Source organism: Amphibalanus amphitrite, unplaced genomic scaffold, assembly GCF_019059575.1.
Source record: "Amphibalanus amphitrite isolate SeventyFive unplaced genomic scaffold, NRLGWU_Aamphi_draft 000402F_arrow, whole genome shotgun sequence".
Lineage (NCBI taxonomy): Eukaryota > Metazoa > Arthropoda > Thecostraca > Balanomorpha > Balanidae > Amphibalanus > Amphibalanus amphitrite.
Genome location: NW_024881896.1, coordinates 454,466 through 474,641, shown reverse-complemented (window position 1 = coordinate 474,641; position 20,176 = coordinate 454,466). Strand labels below are relative to the sequence as shown.

The following is a 20,176-nucleotide window of genomic DNA, read 5'->3' as shown; positions in this document are numbered from 1 at the left end:
AAATACGCCTTCGACTGAACTATCTCTACGTCTCAAGCTCCAGCACCTCCTAAACATCTACAAGGACTAGAGGTCTCGGAACCGGAAAGGCGGTCTCCGGACCCGAGTGGACCTCCTCGGTCCGATTGTCAGGACCGGCTCGTCCACAGCCTCGCACAGAGGCTCATTATCGGCGTCTGCCGAGTCCTCTGGAGCGGCGCTGTGACTGGGCAAAGCTCAGTGCGGGCAGTCTCCACTCTCCAGGGTTGGGCTAGCACTGCTGTTCCTGTAAAGAGGTGTAAGACGCGCCATCCGACTGGGAGACGTTCCCACTGTGTCGTTGTCGGGTGGTATCATGGTCAGTTCAGTTCTCCTGTCAGCTGTCAGCATGGGCTTATAAGCTGTCGGTCCTCCAGTGTTAACGTTGCATGGATAGTCCCTTGAGGACTCCAGGGCTCCTTCCGGTCGTCACTGTGCAGTCACTATCCACAGGCACAAATGCCATCGGGTACTATCGGATGTGTCCGCTTCACCTCGCCCGATCTGACCCAGTAGTAAGACGGGAAGACACTCGGTGACGTTTGATTATAGGCAATTCCTTGAACTTGAGCTGCAGCTTTCAAGTTACAAGAGGAGAGCGCACGACCCCCTAGTTTAACCTTCCCCGGCAGAAGGTAAGGCGCTATTGCACGGACTCCACTGGGCTCCTTTCGGCGTATATACGACTTCACCGAGTCCTGCTTAGCTCCTAAATCAAACGTCCCGGTCACGGAGGAAGCCTCCGGCGAAATATAGTCCTAATGACACATATTTCCCAACGACACACTAGTCCCGATCGGCTCTAACATTCTAACTAACTGCACCTGCAGATAATGACTCACTTAGACACCACTAAATCTGGACGGCAACCCACCAGCCCATCACATCCTGCAATGTCACACCCGCAAACAGCATCCTGCTGTTGCCGACAGGGCTACAAGAACACCTGGTTTCCTGTAGAAGCTCCTGGACCACCAACACTGTACTGCTCCCGACCACCAGTTTGGACTCGAATTTCACAGCACCACGCTTCCACGACTGATCAGACACCACAGTCGGATGAATGACTGCCAGAGCCATACAAGCCGACACTCCTCTTTGAGACAATACAATACCGGCACAGTTTACGTTGTTCTGTTACGGGACCGGCTAGCCACTGTAAGCACAAACCTCACCGCCAATCAGGAATCCAGGAGAAAACACTCCCACCAATCACAAAGCCGTTATGAGGCGTCCCAAGGTTACCGTCACTGGGTCAGTCGGGCGCCCAGTCTACACAACGTCGGGACCCGTGAAAGGGAAAGGAACACCTCGGCTGGGGCGGTGTGCGAGCGGCCGATGGGGACCTTGGTCGGACAACAGAAAAAGGTGCTTTAAATTTGAAATTAAACAATCAGCTCAAATAATTTTGAATGGAGACAGTAACAGAACACCAATTCTTTAATTTCTATTAAAATTAGCCACAGCATCCCTAAAATTTAGAAGGTTCGCCGTTCGGTTAAAAACGGAAGCCATTAAATGACAAGGTCAATTCAACAACTCTATCCCACTTCTGACACCAGTGTGAAAATAAGTTTTATCCTACCTACTTGTTTGGATGTGTGGCTCTGCAATTCGTCTACTTTCCAGCGCTAGTCCGACTCTCCATCGCCTCAGCCCCCGCTCAGCACCGCCCCACAGACAGCGTTTGCACATAGAGGTGTTATTATTAAGGATGGGGAAAGCACAGCCACTCAACATTCGCAATCCATTCCCTCTCTACTCACACACAACCTACGGCCCAACCAGCGCGCCATCAGCGCGGCTGGTTGAACCCGTTGTAGTACTTACATGATCACTTTCACAACACTCGCAGTCGCACACACCAGAGCACTCAGCGGCCTCGGGGTCTCGACCGACGGGCCGAGATAACTCGAAGACTGCTGACCGAAGAGCTGCCGCAGACTGACGAAGACTGAAGACCGAAGAAGACTGCAAACTCCCTGCTGGAGGCTCCGACTGGAGACTCCCACTGGAGATTGGAGACCATGGAGCCGAAGAACTGAACTCGAACCGCCGAGCACACGCTTTATATACGGCGGCGCCACGGCCAGCCTCGCCCCCTCCCCAGTTCGCCGTCGGGAGGAGGCCCACGTGACACCACCGTCGAGCTGAGCTGGTCCAGGGCGGGGTCGCCTCAGGCCCTCGGCACCCCCGCCCCGTACGTCCCCACCCCGGGCGCTCCTCGTCGGCCGTGACTCGCCCCACCGCGCGGGCTGGCTGCACCGCTGCCCCGGGCGCCGTCGCCGGGCTGCCGTGCCCTTGGTCCACTTTGCCATGGTCGGCTGGTCCAGAGTCAGCCCTGGCGAGGTGCGCCTGGGCCGCCTCGGGCGTCGCTGTCAGGCCGACGGGACCTTGGCCGAGCATTCCGAGTGCTGGCGGCCCGGCTGCTCGGTGTGGCGATGTGAGAGAGGCCGGCGTGTGCCTAGTTTTCCACACTACAATCAAAAGTCGTAAGAGCCACAAGCTAAACAAGTTCACTTTGCACTTATCTTAACATGTTTATTTTTGTAACCAGCATATTGTTTCTTCCCACAGACTGCTCCTTCAGCACTTAAATCCCTTGCTTAAATCCCCCTTCCGATCCGCCTGGAGAATCTTGGCCTGGAGGCGCCTCTGCGACCTGACCCGTGCGCCGGCGGTGACCGAGGTCAGCGCTCAGTCGGCCGCCGCCCGCCGTCCCGCCTCCGCGGCCACCCCAGCTGCCAGCGCCCGGAGGTGCACTACGTTTGGCGGGTGCGTATTTTAGCCACTCACAATCACAACCCTTAGCACGGTTTTAAATGGGTGACACATAGCTGATTTTATTGGAGTAGCGCGTGTATCGGTGTTGTGTGGCTCCGCTGATGGAGCGGGAGGACGAAGAGAGGCAAACTGCGGAGGAGGCGGCGGAGGAGCTGCGGGTGCACATGGAGCGCGTGGCCTCGTGGATAACCGATCTGGGACAGGTGGGTCGTGGTACCGCATTTGGTACAACCGTGGCGAGTGCGGAGTGAGCGTGGTGGTGTTAGAGCGGGGGATGATGGAATGAAATTGATTGGCTATTTGTACCTACCTATGTTGGATGACTGTTGATCCAAATCCATTTGGGCGTCACACTTAAACACAGGTCTAGTTGCGCACAACTGTTTGCGTTAGTGTCACTGTCTGAGGCTGTGGCATTCAATTATTATTGAAAATCAGAATGACTGGCAAATAAAAAATTTAGCGCGTAGATTGTTTCATGTTTGCAGTTTGTAAAGACACCTAAATAAACGGACGGACGGTATTTAATATACAGATCTGTAAATCGTTCCTAACGTGACAGTTTTCGACAGGTATTCAGTGTATAAAGGTGAGGATTAAGCAACGGCAAATCGCTCATTGTTCCAATCGTAGAATGTTTTGTCCAACCACAACACCATTTCCACTGAGTTGTTTCAATTGAGAGCGTGCCTTTTAAACGGTCCCAACTGAAGCCGTCGCGCAGCTCCCGTTTGGATATGCAGGCGTCGCTCTCCTAATGGGAAAAACACGCCCTGTGGCGGCCGAGCGAGCCTCCACGCTGAATATTTTCCACTGATGGCTGCCGCCTGGAATAATGGTGCCGGCAGGAAGAAAGGCGCTCCCCGCCCCCGGGGGACGGCCGAAACGCATTGTGAAACTGGAACAGGTCTCGGTCCTTTGCAAGCATACAGCTTTGTGTTTTGCATGTAGCAAAACACTTACTTGCTCGAGAATTAAATGTTGAGCACCTGTCTCTTTGCATGAAAATATGATCAGTGCAGTCGTTCGGGTTCCATGTGAAACATAACAATCATCACCGATTTAACCCTATTCCGGGCGGGCTCTGAAGGTTCGATTCTGGGCGGGGGCTCTCAAATCTCAAAAACCACACGTCGGAGCGACAAACGGCAAACAGTGTTTGATAAGTCGTTTAAAGATCTACAATTTTTACATGAAACATTTTCGGGTCAGGTCAATATTGAGGTCACCAGAGGTCATCAACAATAAAATGTTTTGGAATTTACTCATATGTATAACTTTTGAACTAAGAATCACAGAGACCTAAAATTCATACATTTTTTGTTGCTATCGTCGAGGCGATGCGAAATAAGTATGCGATGACCTTTACAGGTCAATTTGAAATTTGTCCCGGGGTCAAGGTCAGGTCATTCACCAATGATGGTGAGGTATGGTCATGCTGCATATCAAACGACGCACCTTGACCAGACTAGCAGTATGGTACCACTTACAAGTCTTTAGCGCCATCATGTCGTCATTTATTGACAAAAAAAAAACATTTATGACGTCACAAGACCTCAGATGACCTTTTCCGGTGCCCCTGTCTATAAGCGGCACCAGGATCATCACCGATGAGATAATATTCCACACTACTGAAAGAATTGGGTGGTTTTGACTCGTTTACACGAAGCAGGAGACATTTCAATACTTTCCCATAGGCTTGCAATGTAAAGGTCACGAGTCTGGCCTGACCTCAGGTCACAGATATGAAAATTCTGAGATATTCAAATTGCACATACTGGTGTCCCAACTTAAACTTGAGGAGAAGAAATTTATCAGTCAAAAACTCTAGCTAGCTCTGGCGTGATTGCAAACTTTTCTGAGGTGGGGTCAACAAACCGCCTCTGGTGACCTGACTTGACCTGACCCGGCAACTTTTTTGTCAAAATGTGCGCAATGAATGTTTATGAAAAGTCACCAAGTATGAGCTTTCAGTCTTGCGGCGCTTGGCAATGGCACAAGAAAACCCTGAGGAGGGGGCCGAATCCCCCCCCCCGCCCGGAATAGGGTTAAGTCTTACACTCAATTGGTATTTTTAACTGCAGTCACAAGTGCGGCTGTGCCAATGATGTACCAAAATGACAAAAAAAAAAACTGGAAGAGCTGCTGTTTTGTCTAATGAATGTCACGGTAACCGCGCTCCGGCGAGAAGGACTCCATTTGTTATAATACACCCGTGGTCGTAATGCGTCACTTAGCAGCAGCAGCGGCCGTCCGTTGTGTGAGAGGCTCTAGCCAGTTCCACGGCTCGGTGACACCAGCAATGGACGACAGGTCGTCAGTGGCACTCGCCGGCGCATTTAGCACGGCCGCGCCAGAGACGCCTCCTACCTGCCGCCCACCGGCGCGGCGGCAGCACCTGTTGAAACTGGGATCAATAGTGGGAGGCGCCAGCCGACGACCCTGCGCAGTGCCGCGCGCCCGCCGCCGCCGACGGCGCCGACTTCATTCACTCTGTCCTGCTGGTGCCGGACGGTCGCCGCGCTCGGCCGCCGTTGGCGCTCTCCGCTCTGTCTCGGGAGCTCGGCGACCGGCCCTGGTGTCGCAGTCGGCTCCGCCTTCGCTGTCCTCTCTGTCTCACGCTGGAGGTCTCCAGTGCTGCCCTGGCTATGGTGAGTGTCAGCTGCGCGCCGGTGACCGCGGCGCACGTGTGTCTCTGTCCGACCGAGTCGGCCGCCTGTCAGTCGCGCTCGTCGCGCCGCGGCCGGTGATCAATACGCCATGGTGCCGGCTCGGTCGGACGCCGACGAGCCGACCGTGACGGCCACGTGACCACGTCGGCCCGCGCCGTCCCCTCTGAGCAGCTGTCCCCTTACATAGAATCTGTAGATGTTTATTAATTATTTGCCCTGACTGAGGCGTAATTTCTAGATATGACCTGTACGCTTAGTATACCGAGCTGCGGCTGAACTCTATCCAGTTGTTGATGTACAGAGATCGATTTTAATCTACACCCCGAAGGGGGTCTGCGCCAACTTAGAACCGACGCCCCCCCCCCCCCCCCGAGATCTCGAGAAGGAAGCAAGATGCGACAAGCGGTAAACGGCATGGGTTACACACGAACAAGGTCAATACAATTTTTACAATACAATTTTAATCAATACAATTTTTATCGAGGTCATATTCAGGTCAGGTCAAAGCTGACGTCACAGGGGTCAAAAAAGTCAAAATAGCGGGGCTAGGTATGAATAGTTTTTCTCTAATAACTTTCGAAGTAGCCTAGCAAGGAGCAAACTGATAACACCATCGTAATCCTCTCGCCGATCCGCATCGAAACATAATGTTGACCTCGAAAGATCAAGGTCAAAGGTTGGCCTCAGATCATGTGACCTCAAGGTCATCATGTATGTCATTCGATGCGCCTTGACGAGCTGAACACAATGAGACCATTCGCGCGGCTGTATCTCGTCCCTGTAAGGAGTTCAAAAAATATTTGGTGACCTTTGATGACATCAAATGACCTTACAGTTGCCCAAGAGCAAAAGGCCTCAAGGTAGTCAAGGTTGATCGTATATGAAGTCATTCATGGTATATTAGGCCATTCCGACGCTTTTTTGTGAAAAAATCAGGCAGTTGATTTTTCCCCCATTGACAATGGGGAGGTTAAAAAACTGACCTGACCTTAGGTTATCTATTTCAAAATTCCGAGATACACAAATTGTAGGTGCCAATGACCTAATTACATCCTGCAACTTTCAAAGGACTCCATCATCTACTGTAGCTCTCTGACACGGTGACAAAGTTGCAAAAAAGTGATTTGAGGTCGGGTCATTCGAAGTGACCTGACGACTTGACCTATAAAGGTAGGAAGTTCAAACTTGCATACAATGTGTAAAATTGATTGGGAAATAGTCATGCAAAATTTCGCGGCGCTACGCACCGCAGTTGTTCCGCTATTAACGAAACACCTCGGTGCGCGAGTTAACTTAACCTAATTAAAATGTAAGATAAGAATTCGTTAGAAGGCATGGCTGGTATATCACAATCAAACATTGCGCAACATATCGTGGACATTAGGGTGAATAGGTCAAAAACGCCCCCCTTAAGCGCGAAACCTTCTGACATTCAACCCAACATAGATTACTCAAACCTTTGGGCACCATCATGTAGCTCATTCTTTTTGCTGCGCTTTGAGACCAAGAAAAGACACCTGCGTGTGGTATTTAACCCCCCAAAAAGGTTTTCGCTTACCCTTACAAAAGGGCGTTTTGCCCCACACCCTGGGTAATACGCCCACACCCATGTGCAAAGCGCCCCCACCCCATCCATGAACAGAACATGATGAACGTGGCAGAACTTGACGTCATTCTGACGTCATTTGTGGTCAACCTATCATAGCCTTTGGAATAAAATTTTGTTGCAATGTGTAAAATGGATGCCCGGAGGAGTCCTGAAAGTTTGGTGACGATATCTGCAGTCGTTTAGGATATATCAGCAAAAAAAGGACAGGGAGAGGCCTTTTCGGCCCCGACCTACAGGGCGCTACCCTGCACTCTCACCACCGTGCAAAACGCCCCCCTTACAGAAAACTGGGGGCGTCTTGCCCCATGCATCGAGTAGGCGTCTTTCCCCATTCGCTCCATTTCCGGTCAACAAAATATTGACAAAAAACGCGCCACTAACGCCGCAGCATAATAAATTCAACAGAATGACAATAAAACGCAGTTTTGAGTGATGTGCACAATAGCAAGTTTTGTGTTATAAAGAGGGCATCAAAATATTAGGAATCTTCTGTAAAAACAACAAAAACAACACCCAAAACCAACATCAGCACCTACCTACGCTGCTCCTCAAGACGCAGAACCGGAAATAGAGACATACGTAAACAAGCAGCTGACTGTTCTGAAAGACAGGTTAAAACACCTATCCGTCGATAAGAAATACGATTTTTTTAGGGGAGGCGTTTAACCCAGGGGTGCGTTTTCCCCACAGTTACCCTATTTTCAGAGGTAGGTGCACGTTACATTCAGAAGTATCGTCGCGGATTGGAGTTTGCTAGGTACGGCTTCGCCGCATTTTGTTATTGAATTATAGGTAGGTAATTAATCGACATCTCGTCACTTTCAGCCTACCGTCGACTCATTCATCCATCCAATACCTACTTATCGGACTCGTAATTTTTAGACGTCACCCTAGAGCCGAACTGCTCATGTTAGAAGGCTAATCCTGATAATGCCTCGATTTCTGTTTATATAGTTTATATCTGGGGATTAATGAGCATCTTATTCAAAAACATTATTTTGCGCACGCAATATGCAAGACCGCCACCACCACTGCACAACTGGACCGATCACAAACTCAGCAGACTCAGTCCATGCATTGCTAATCAGCACAACCCTTTTCGGCAGCGCCCTCAGTCGGTGCTGTTTATTTTCTCAGTGTTCGTGGAAGAGGAATTTCAATTTCGCGTCGAAAATCTTCTTGATTGCTTTCGCCTGTCATCCAATCTTGCCAGCTGACTGTTCTCACACGTTAATTTGGGATTTCGACATTGTCGGTGTCTGAGGAGAAGTTTCCAGCCTACTGCAGGGCCATCTGTAAATGCCTCTTCTCGCTGCTCTTGGACTGGGTTATTTGAACTGAGCCATAATTGGTCTATGCTATCAAAGCATCAAGCGAGTAACTATAGTTACCCGCTAGCTCTCTGATCGCCCGATGATTGCCTTTAAGTCTAGGAGTCCATATAGATACCGCGCTTTTCTTGGAAATCTCCGTCGTCTCTCCGTCTCGGCCAGCTTGCGGCAGTGAAACGTCACGACTCCGTCCGTCCGACCGCGGCTGTGTCTGGCGGCACAGCATAACTCCAGGCGTCGACTCACAGGGCCATCTAGCGACAGGAATCTAAGCTCGCATCAACGCGGCCCGTCGCCCAACGCGCTGGACCACAGCGCCTGGTTTCTGGCATGTTGTTGATGCTTGATAGTCATTGGGAATATGTGCGTGTTCCTAAGCAATGTGTCGCTTCCATGATGTGCCCAGCATATTGTTTGTAGGTAGCTGATGATGGGTAGCTACTTAGCCCGACGCAAATGTTAACGTCTACCTATCTCGTCGGAAGGAGTAGTTTTGGTGGCGCGCGGTGGTGTAAGTATCATCAATTTTGCTTGAAGTTGGAGGCGTTGAGGGTGCTTTTCATTACGGAAGACATCTTTTGTTAGCATTGCTGACAATCAAGATTGTTGAACTGAGTAGTCAATATCAAAAGTCAAGCGCAAGATATTAGTTATTTTACCACGCTACAATTTTACGTGCCAAGTACCAGGTTCAGGTTCGTGCGGTTCCGACCGGGCCGCTCCGTCGCCGCTCCCCGCGACGGCGGTGGTCGGGTCTCGGCGCCATGCTTCCCCAGCTGCGTTACTGGCGGATTCAGCGCCGGCCGCCGCCGCGGCTCTGGAATGTGTCCACTCACTGTGTGACCGGCGGCGCTCCACGGCGCCCCGCTGCACTGTCGGACGGTGTCGGGTGCCGCCGCCTCAGGTGCGGTCAATATCGCGCGCTCTCGCCCTCTCCCTCTCCTCTCCTCTCTCCGGTACCGTCTTTCGGTCCCGCTCGGCCGGCCACTCTGACAGTGGAGGGTGGCACTGAGCAGCCGTGTTGGTGCTGTGGACTTGCAGCGGAGAGAAGTACCGGCTGAGCGATAAGGGGCGAATTTGAGGCCATTCACCAGCACTTCCGGCAGTTCTTATCCATTGTTCGGCTATGAGGGTACGTTAAACTTTGTCATCCAAAGCTCCTCGACCATCGGAATTTCTCGATAGGCCAGTGGGGATCAGGCACTGCGCCATAAGCACTGTACAGGTTCAGACTTTTTTCAACCGCCTATTTAAAACATTCGAATTAAAAAAATATAAAATGTAGAAGGTAAAAAGTGGCATTAATAAAAGCACCAATAAAAAGGGATAAGAGAATAAAAATAGCAGCGTTAAACGTGTCACGGAATTATAAACACGTTTCTCTCGTTTCACCTCTCCTGTCATCTGATGGTGCCGCTCTGTCTGTTTCCAGACGGGCTCTGAGGAGATGCTGACCAGCGCCGGCGCCGTCTCCGCTAACGGAGCCACCGTGCTCGCCGGCGCGGTGCCCGCCAACGGCGCCGCCGTGCTCACCGACAACAACAACGACGCCAAAAAGGTGAGCGCGCCGCCCGGGCGGGTCACTGATGTGGGCTGATATACCAGCCTAACATATACCAACTGTCCACATATTTATGTACGCCCGACCAGGTCACTGACGACGGGTAGTGGCGCCACAGCCGGCCAAACGGGCGCCGAAACTCGTAACCAGCTGCCCGAACGGGCCTCGGCCACTGAATTAGCAGTCGCCCGAACTTATACTACTGACATATTATCCTGACACCACAGCCACCCGAGCGGTCGCTGACATCCCGGGCGCCTGATCAAATAATAAAAAGTCTAATCAAATAACTAGATAAAAAATAATAAAAAGGTTGAACATATTAATTAATATGAATAACAAAGTGCCTGCATGTGAGGTGAGCAACAGTCATATTGGGCGTTAATGATAAATATTTTAGATGATAAGGATGCTGTGGATATTGGGTGCTTTTTAAGCTGTGCACTGTGCAGTCGGAGCACACTGCACAGTTAGGCATATTTTTCTGTTAAAGGACAACTCCTCATTTATTTAAATCTTCTTTGCTATCTCTATCCGGCTGGAAGCCTTTATGCCCACCCTCGCAGCACAATAAGGCTGCTGTATATAGTCGTCAGCGAAAACGAGGCATCATGTGTGTGCGTCATCCAGCTTTTCAGGGTACGCGTCTCCCTGAGCCCAGTGCGCTGTGGAATGTTCTAATTTTAGGGCATCCAATCATCGCAGGCCTCGATAATCGCTGTTTGCGTCACTGGTTATCGAATATCGCCTGGCTCTATGCTGGCTACGGAAGCGCTGCTCGTCCGCTCGTCGATCGGCTGCGTGGTGTCTGAAAGAGGGGCGGAGGGGGGCAGTGCGCGGGGTGAGGGAGGGGCCGGGGGGTCAGAGGGGCCCGCTCGCACGGTTCGGCTGGCCGCGCGCCAGCGTCGAGTCACGGCTGCGCGCTAGCCAGCACGCCTGAGGGCTTCCAGCCGGCAAAAACGTGTGGCGCCGATCACCTGGCGTTGCCGCTTTTTTACGGGTCCGGGCTGGGGTGTGCCCGCCCCGAGCCAGCCAGCCAGCCCCGCGGCGGACGGCGCGGATGGGGCGACAGCAGGGAGGCGTCCGGACCGATGCTTACAGTTTATTCTAATTCTGTTGCCGAATCTGTCAGAAAATTGCAATTTAGAGTCATACGGTATTCTGAAAGAACAGTTTTTTAAGTTTGTTAAAGTTGAAGTTTGTTTGTTTGTGTTTAAGTTTAAAAGTCATATTTGTTAATTAAAAAGTCTAAAAGAATGCCTCCTTTAGTCTTCAGTACTCGATATATACTATTCCAGTTCGTTAATTCGTTTTTATTTATTCTCCGTCGGTGCGACATCAGAGGCCACGTGTCTTTGCATTCTATCATCTGCTCTCAATACAATAAAACACTTAAACCCAAAAGATTCGATACACCAGTAATTCAAGGTTTCTAGTCTATTTGTGTTCTGGTTGCTCCCGTTCCCTTCTGACCCATCGGTCAATCCATTTTTCCGGCCATTCCGTTTCTCGGTCAATCCGTTCTCGGCGCCAGCACCATTCGTCCTCGGGCCGGCGCTCTGGTCTGTCCGTTTTTTCTGCGTCGTCTCGCGGTCGATTCGCTCTCCGCTGCCGGTGGTGCGTCTGATCGATCTTTGCTCTCCCTCTGGTCGTCCCCGTCGCGCGCGCTAATCAGCTCTCAGAGCTTTGTTTTTAGACCTGTTTGCTCCGAGACGCAGTCCTGTATGGAAATATCAAAGCGAGATTTTTGTCCGCTCGGTTGACATCTTATGTGGAGATTTGCAAATTGAAATTTACGGCTGGTGCGTGATATGCGAGGATAGCGCGAAAAAGGATTATTGCAGGAAGTAATTTATTTTAGTTAGGGCCAACCATACGATCTTTGGATACGGGACAAATTTAAAATAAAACTCACCTCGTCATCAAATACTTCGCAAATGTTTAATGTAATGGATGACATTTTTCGCCATGATTAGCATGATTACTATAAATAAAATGGCAAAGAAATTGATCATTAACATGGCACAAATGTATTATTTTAGCAATTGAAATGACCGAAATACAGAATGAGCTTTCGCCGCTAAGGCATCATCATCTCTAAGGCATCATCAGAGAATCTGGTGATGCCTTAGCGGCGAAAGCTCATTCATCAATTTCTTTCTCATGTTGCTTCGCAATTGAAATAAAAAAACACAATAGTGATGGCGCAGGTTTCTATTAGTAAAAAATGACATCTTTTTTTAGTTTCCTCATCATTCCGTCGATATTAAATGAATGTCAAATCGCAACAAACGAACCAGTCCGAATCATGCTCTAGACTAATTCGATTTTATCTTTCGGACTTGCTTTTGATGGCATGCATTATTGTCCGATCTAACAGCCCATTACTGCCTGGTCGTCATCGAATAAACCGGTCACGATTGATGTATCGTGTTATGGACCATGTTCCGAATTATAACCCATTTCGAACACAATTGTGTCCATCGCTCCTATAATCATCCGTCGCGCTGGCCGTAAATGTACAGTCTGTCTGAACAAAGACCGAAGCCCAGGCCGACGCTCCTCGCACCCATCGCACGCTTTCCCAGCGTGCCGACCACCGAGCGGACGTAACGGACTGTCACGCGACTAGCGTCACACACCGTCACACGAGCGGCGCCGGGCTGCCGCCGTCACAGTGCCGAGCTGACGCCGTCACACTGCTGTACAGGCGCCACACAGCGCCGAGCTGACCCGTCACAGTGCCGAGCTGCCGCCGTCACAGCGCTGTACAGGCGCCGTCACAGCGCCGAGCTGCCGCCGTCAGAGTGCCGAGCTGACGCCGTCAGAGTGCCGAGCTGACGCCGTCACAGCGCCGAGCTGACCCGTCACAGTGCCGAGCTGCCGCCGTCACAGCGCTGTACAGGCGCCGTCACTGCGCCGAGCTGCTGCCGTCACAGCGCCGAGCAGGCGCCGTCACAGCGCCAAACAGGCGCCGTCACACTCTGGACATCCCTCACTTTGTCCAAAATGTGAGACACTCATCACATCAACGGCATTTACCGTCACGCGTTACTGATATGTACTGTGCGGTCACGCTGCGACTGACTTCCTCGACCATTTTCCTAAAAGCACCATCCACCCTTTGCCAGCGTACATACAATCCCCGTCCCACGCCGGCGGCGCCGCTGCTCGGTCTCCGCCGGCGGCGCCGGAGCCGATTTTGGCCTCGTGCCAGCACGCCATCGCCTCCTCCCCGGAACCCGGCCGTCGCGCTACGTCATCGACTTGTCTGCGTGTGTGCTTGTGTGTGTTTGTGTGTGTGCTGATGGCCGTCGGCTATCTCAGTGGGCTGCACAATCAGATGTCGCCTTCGGGTCAGGACGCATGTAAGAGTAATTCAAGATGACGGCTATGGATGCGGAATGCGGATGTTTGACTTTTTACCAATGCACAGTGGGGATTTTTCCGATCTAGCACGTCTTTATTCGTAGAGGGCAAACCATAGGTAATATTGTAGCCAGATTGTGCACAGATGCTGGCTGGTGTGTTCTGGTGAGAATTTTACCTGTAAATGTGCATAGTCAACATAGTATAGGGGGTTCAATTGGACCCCCGGCTCAGCCGTTTGGCCCCTGATCAAGCTAGAGCTTCGCGGAAAAATCAAGCGTGCTGCCTATGACGAAATGAGGCCGAATATATCCAATTTCAAAGTCCAAGGCCATTAGTTGACTTTCCAAGTCAGTTTAATGACCCAACTAAAGTTGGGAAATCGAGACCTCTTGAAACTTAACAAAGTTAGGGTGTTACGGGGTATTTTGGGGTGCTGATCACGAATTTCATGCTAATTTTGATCACAGACGATGTCTTTATGCATTTAGGCCAGGTCGGGTCAGGTCAGGTTAGATCAACCATTAGGCGTCCTGCCGGCCATTCATAGTAGGTGTCACCTACTACTGATAGCTTCGTAACATGGTACGAAGGCACCAGAACTACTTCGTAAATATTCAAATGGTTGCTAAATTCGAAATCAGCACCAAAAAGTACCCTAGAAACAAGTAAAACCCGAAAAAGTGAACCAAGGTCATCAAAGGTCAATGACCTTGACTTGACCTTCACGTGACCTTATCACCCACCATAATGCATGGGACCAACATCATTTCACATATTTGAGCGTTTAAAACCACAAAAAGACTGGAAACCGCGGATAATGTGAACTGGCATACGCCGAATCACGATTCCGGCCAAACATGGTCTCGAGAAATATGCCACAGGTCAAAGGTCAGTTGGGTCAGAGTCATGAAAGTTTTAGGTTAGATGTAAAATTGATGATCTCGAGGGTACCGAAAGTTTCGTCGCAATCGGCCGCTTTTTGCGCGAGTAATTTGCGGAAAACCATGGGGTTTTATCCGACCCCTCCCCCTCCCCCTCCCCACAAGTGCAAGGGTTAATAAGGTTACGGTATGTATTATTTACACTTGTCATCCTATTCCTAATGAATGTGTCTCAGAAAATATGCATCATATAAATCACGAAGTAAAATTATTCGCCTCTGTCCGGAACATACATATATCGTGCTGTTTGCCCTAGCGCTCCTAGAGTGGGGTGTTAAGATACTCTAATGTGAATATTCTTTGTTCAGGCAAGTTCCGGCAGCCAAACTAGGCGTTGACTTGTGCAAGAGAAAGTGGCGAATTTGATAGGATATATTTCGGAGTGGAAAAGTGTGGAAAACATTGTTGATTTCCTACATTTATTTAGAATACCGTTCCTTCAACATGGTGTCTGTAAGGGTTTTGTAAATGGTATTTTTTTGACCTTAGTAAGGTTGTGGCATACTTTCTGTTTGCCATTCCATTCCCAATAAAGGTGCCTTTCAGAAGATATGGAACTTTAAGACCTCGCAAGATTAAAACCAACAGGACAGGACAATGAAATTGAGCTATACTTTCGGGCCTTGCTGAGCCCATTGAATAATCACGCATGAGTGTTAACTTTGGGCGCATTTTTCCTAGTCTTGCTGTGAACATACAGATGAAACAATGCCATATATGAAAAATTCAGACATTTCTTAGCCCCACTGACACAAAAAATAAACAAAAATCCAAAAAAGATTTTTTTGAATTAAGAGGCGCTAGATCGGAAAAATCCCCACTGTGCAATGGAAACCGGTAACTTTCCAGCTGTGGCTTGCTTTTGAGTTGTGATGCATCCGTATCTGGTAAGGACAGCAGCCTTCATCCGTCACCAAGCATGAAATATTGTAGGAAATTTCAAACCCACCATTTGGCATTCAAAATGTGGCATCGCCATTCATTCGTCATTTTAGCGAGACACCGTTGTGTTGGCTCTGCAATCGAGATTCTGATCATGGTTTCACCACTTCTGACGCCGATAAAGTTTACTGGATAAATCCAACACCACCTACGCCCGCGGCCCTGCCATCACTAACATCTCTGAAATGCCGCATTGACGGCAATTTCGACGGCTCGACAGTCGGCCAGTTCAGCAGTTCCGACGGCGGGACAGACTCGTCAGCACCGGTTAGCGGCCGTCGGAACTATCGCCACCAGATATGACAGCCAATCGCCGTTTGGCCGACTGGTCGGCGCCGTGTTGGCACCGTCCGCCGAACACCATCACAAACGAGACCGATCGCCGCGCCGGCCCGGACGCCGATGGCGCAGCGGCAGTCCAGCGGTCTTATTGTCGCACCTCCGTCACTGGAGTGACCCGTCTCGTAACTCCATACTATCTTGCGTCGGTCTCGTCTGCTAGTTCCGTCCGTTTCGCTTGATAACTTATTAATTATTTGTCTTGTTCGATAAGTTATTTGTCTCGTCTGGGAGCTCATCTCGAGACTCTAGTCCGTCACGTGGAAACGCCATCCGTTTCATCTGGTTACACCGGCCGTCTCGTCTAGTAGTCCTGTCCATTCCTTATCATAACTCCTTGCCTCATCATACCCATCTCACACGTGATTGCATCCATCTGTGGTACGTCAGCCGCGGCACAGTTTGATCTCGTGTGATCCGGACAAATCAGGCAATTACTGTCTTCTCTCGGATCCCTGCCGTTAGAGCAATTCATTGGAGATGATTCGGTATCTCTGCAATATTAGAATATAAAAATAGTTTATTTAACAATGTAAAAAATTGCTAATAATCTGGACTACATCCCACTACTGTTTGGATCTGGACGAGCGGGGATGGTCGGTTCGCTGACCAAATAGCCACGGAGCACAAAAGTAGAGCAGATGCTGACTATTTTGTTGGCCCTCCGCCCGTTCGTACTCTGTTAGTTAGGTATCTATTGGTAGTGTTGGCAGGAGTCGTGTCGAGACTATATTTCCGGCTGCAATCTGCATAGTGTTTGTGTCGTTTGGTGTGAGTAATCATTTCCGTTGAACACTGGATGGTTGTTAGTCATGCTCGGCAGCGGCAAAATGTAGGCATTTTTGGCAAATAACTAGATTCCTAGGCACGATGAGGTCACGAAATGGTATAACTTCTACGAAGTTTGTAAGAACCCTAATTTCAAACATTGCTAAGAGCTGTTAGGTAAATCGGCCCTTTGCTAACCTATCGAATAAATTGGGTCGCTGCATTCTTCCTACCGAGTATAGCTAATATTCACTTAAAGGAAACAGTTCACTTTCCTGAAATTAGTATTTTGCTATGGATTTACGATTTTTTATGCTCAAAATGATCAGAAAATAAAATAAAACCTTTTTGTAAACACAATTATTTTCTATATTTTAATATAGGACGAACTATATTCTATGTAAAATAATGTTTGACGCGGAAGCTTATTACGCGTTGACCAATCATATTGCGTAGTTCAAACCTACGCATGCTGCTTTAGCTGTAAGCAGCATGCTGATTGGCTGACGATGACGTGGCTGCATTCCTGTGCAAGGCACACATTCCTCTGCAAGGCACTCTTTTCGGAACGAGAAATGGAATATCTTCGTCTAGGGTGATCGTTGAGCCGTAAAAGCTCCTGATTTGTGCTAGTCTCAGCTCAAGCTACGAAACTGCTATTCCAGTTCAAAATCCCATGTTAAAAGTGAACTATTTCCTTTAATGCTGAATGGTTCTCATATAAGAAAGAATTACAAAACAGTAGGTAATGATTACATCTTGAATGAATAAGTACAAATCAAGGACGGACAAACATACAGTAATCACGCCTTTAAATCACGTTCACGCTATTGCATGTCTGCCTACCGAGAGACGGCCATTTCTTGCTATTGTCGCCGGGGGGATCGTTACACAGCAGAGCGATCGTGTTCGCCGAGGCGCTAATGGATTTTCACACCTGACCGAGCCGAGCCCATTTATCAGTGGAGGGTTATCGTCGGAGACAAGTGGCACCATTGGCTACCGGCGGCCCGCTCCATCTTCGGCGAGCACTCCACTCAGCGCGCCGGGCCGGCCGACTGAGCTGAACGCGACCGATCTCCGAGCTGGGAGGACGAGTGGGGGGGGGGGGGTATCGCAGCGGCTGTGTCCGGCTCGCTGCTGGATCCCGGTGGCGGTATAACGGCGCTGGGTGAGCGCCGCGGTTCGGTCAACCAGCGCCCCCGCACAGCGGCGACAGGGCCGTCAGAGGCGGCTCCAATGATCCGGACAGATTGACTCTGCCCCCGGGGGGCCATCACCCCGACCGCTGTCATCAGCGGGCCACCCACCGCCGCGCCGGCCGGCCGGCCGCCAGATTGGCCTGACCCACGACCCCATCCCGACCGCCAGGCCCAGTCCCACTCCTAGTCCCGATTCCCATTTCCAGTCCCAGTTTTACTCACCGTCCCATATGTGAGACGGTGCCCATTCCCCACAATGCAAACAGATATTGGACATGCTCGCCTATAGTCATCTACTGGAAAAGTTGGCATGGACCGTTCATGGGCCAATGGTATAGGTCAGCCATCATCCGACGGTGGACGAAATGGCGTCTGACAGTGGAGTGGACCAATCAGCATGCTGTTTGCGGGCAGAACACCGACGGATCGCAGACCATCCGGTGACCTGGTGGCCGTGACATGGCCGATGACCGACGTCACCCGACCTCTGTCAGCGACCGGTGACCGGCGCCCCTCTGTCTGACCAGCGCCCCTCTGTCTGACCGGCGCCCCTCTGTCTGACCGGCGCCCCTCTGTCGGTGACCGGCGCCCCTCTGTCTGACCGGCGCCCCTCTGTCTGACCGGCGCCCCTCTGTCTGACCGGCGCCCCTCTGTCTGACCGGCGCCCCTCTGTCTGACCGGCGCCCCTCTGTCTGACCAGCGCCCCTCTGTCGGTGACCGGCGCCCCTCTGTCTGACCGGCGCCCCTCTGTCTGACCGGCGCCCCTCTGTCGGTGACCGGCTCCCCTCTGTCTGACCGGCGCCCCTCTGTCTGACCGGCGCCCCTCTGTCGGTGACCGGCTCCCCTCTGTCTGACCGGCGCCCCTCTGTCGGTGACCGGCTCCCCTCTGTCTGACCGGCGCCCCTCTGTCGGTGAGCGGCGCCCCTCTGTCTGACCGGCGCCCCTCTGTCTGACCGGCGCCCCTCTGTCGGTGACCGGCGCCCCTCTGTCTGACCGGCGCCCCTCTGTCGGTGGGCGGCGCCCCTCTGTCGGTGGGCGGCGCCCCTCTGTCGGTGGGCGGCGCCCCTCTGTCTGACCGGCGCCCCTCTGTCGGTGACCGGCTCCCCTCTGTCGGTGACCCGCCCCTCTGTCGGTGATGGGCGCCCTCTGTCGGTGACCGGCGCCCCTCTGTCTGACCGGCGCCCCTCTGTCTGACCGGCGCCCTTCTGTCGGTGAGTGGCGCCCTTCTACTGGTGACCGGCGCCCCTCTGTCTGACCGGCGCCCCTCTGTCTGACCGGCGCCCCTCTGTCGGTGGGCGGCGCCCCTCTGTCGGTGGGCGGCGCCCCTCTGTCGGTGACCGGCGCCCCTCTGTCGGTGACCGGCTCCCCTCTGTCGGTGACCCGCCCCTCTGTCGGTGATGGGCGCCCTCTGTCGGTGACCGGCGCCCCTCTGCCGGTGACCAGCTCCCCTCTGTCGGTGACCCGCCCCTCTGTCGGTGATGGGCGCCCTCTGTCGGTGACCGGCGCCCCTCTGTCGGTGACCGGCGCCCTTCTACTGGTGACCGGTGACCGGCGGCAGAGCAGACGATGACGAATGGCGCGGCCGCTGCACCGGCTGCCCACCGTCGTCGCCGCGCTGCCCTCCATGATAAATGGTGCTGCCACGTAATCAATACTAATGCTGGCGGCGGGAGACTGCACGTTTAACGAGGCTGTGCTCTGTGGCGGGGCCCACGGCGGACCGAGGAATACCGCAGTGGAGCCACCAACAGAACTCTGCGGACTGGTGAATGCAACTGGGAAGGCACTGGTGCTGACTGCCGGTAATTCTTTTGTTTAGAATAAGTGATATTATAGCGTTTGGTAGCTTCCGATTGTGTTTTCGGAGTGCCCTCGCACAAGCTAACGGCTAGAGATAAGTTGCTCGAGCATTCCTCTCGTTCCCATCTTTTCCCGGATCTCCCCATTCGTCCTCCACTGTCGCTCGCAGGTCTGGCAGCCTTTGTCCGTGTTCCCCACGCCTGTCTGCTCCGGCCCGGGTGTGACCGATGTGTAGCCGTTATCCGATAGGTTATCGTACGGCGCTACTATGCTCGCCGTCAGCAGACTGAAGTGGCCGTGAGTCGTGACGGTTTCTGATGCCGAACACCTGGCCGTGCGACTGTACGGCGTGCGCCCTCCCCCCCCCCCCCCTCCCCCTGTGGGAACAGATGTACCGGCTGCGGTGACCGGGTCATGGGTGGGAATAAAGATTAAATGCAGCGACAGCACGCTCTACATGTCAGCTCGACATAGGCTGCGAACTTGTCTTTCAAGAGCCGAGGAACGCTTGCCGTTTTAACCATAATGCACCTACTCCCATCTACACGACCTATCTACACGGTGTTCCATGTATTCAACGTTTCCCTTTGCACGCTGTCTTTCACCGTTCAGACCGTCTCGTGCCGCCACACAGTGCGGCTCTGTTGGTGGCTGCCTGCCGTCTGCCCGGCTGTCTGTCTGTGTGCCCCGGTCTGTCGGGCCGCCCTGCCAGACACGTCCGTCGTGGACAAAGGTGGCCTGTCGCGCCCATCGAACAAGCCGATTCTTTTGTTGGGAACGCTCGGCGTGCCGCTATGTTTGTCCACCGCCCTCCCGGCGGAAAGATTGATCTGTCTT

General features: G+C 52.0%; 1 protein-coding gene across 11 annotated transcripts in view; it reads left to right on the top strand.

The window, feature by feature from the left end:
• Positions 1-1,709: 1,709 nt before the first annotated feature.
• The window catches only part of LOC122390604 (polypyrimidine tract-binding protein 2-like), a 62,976-nt gene continuing 44,509 nt past the window's right edge, over positions 1,710-20,176 (top strand). For 4 of the 11 annotated variants that reach the window (XM_043383728.1, XM_043383727.1, XM_043383726.1 and 1 more), the window contains exons 1-2: positions 1,710-3,005; positions 9,847-9,972. In XM_043383728.1, the coding sequence (XP_043239663.1) occupies positions 2,904-3,005; positions 9,847-9,972 (228 nt within the window). In that variant the 5' untranslated portion in view covers positions 1,710-2,903. Of the gene's footprint in view, positions 3,006-5,293; positions 5,454-9,846; positions 9,973-20,176 lie in introns of those variants that run through there. The other 7 variants (XM_043383734.1, XM_043383733.1, XM_043383735.1 and 4 more) reach the window with 5 other exon arrangements.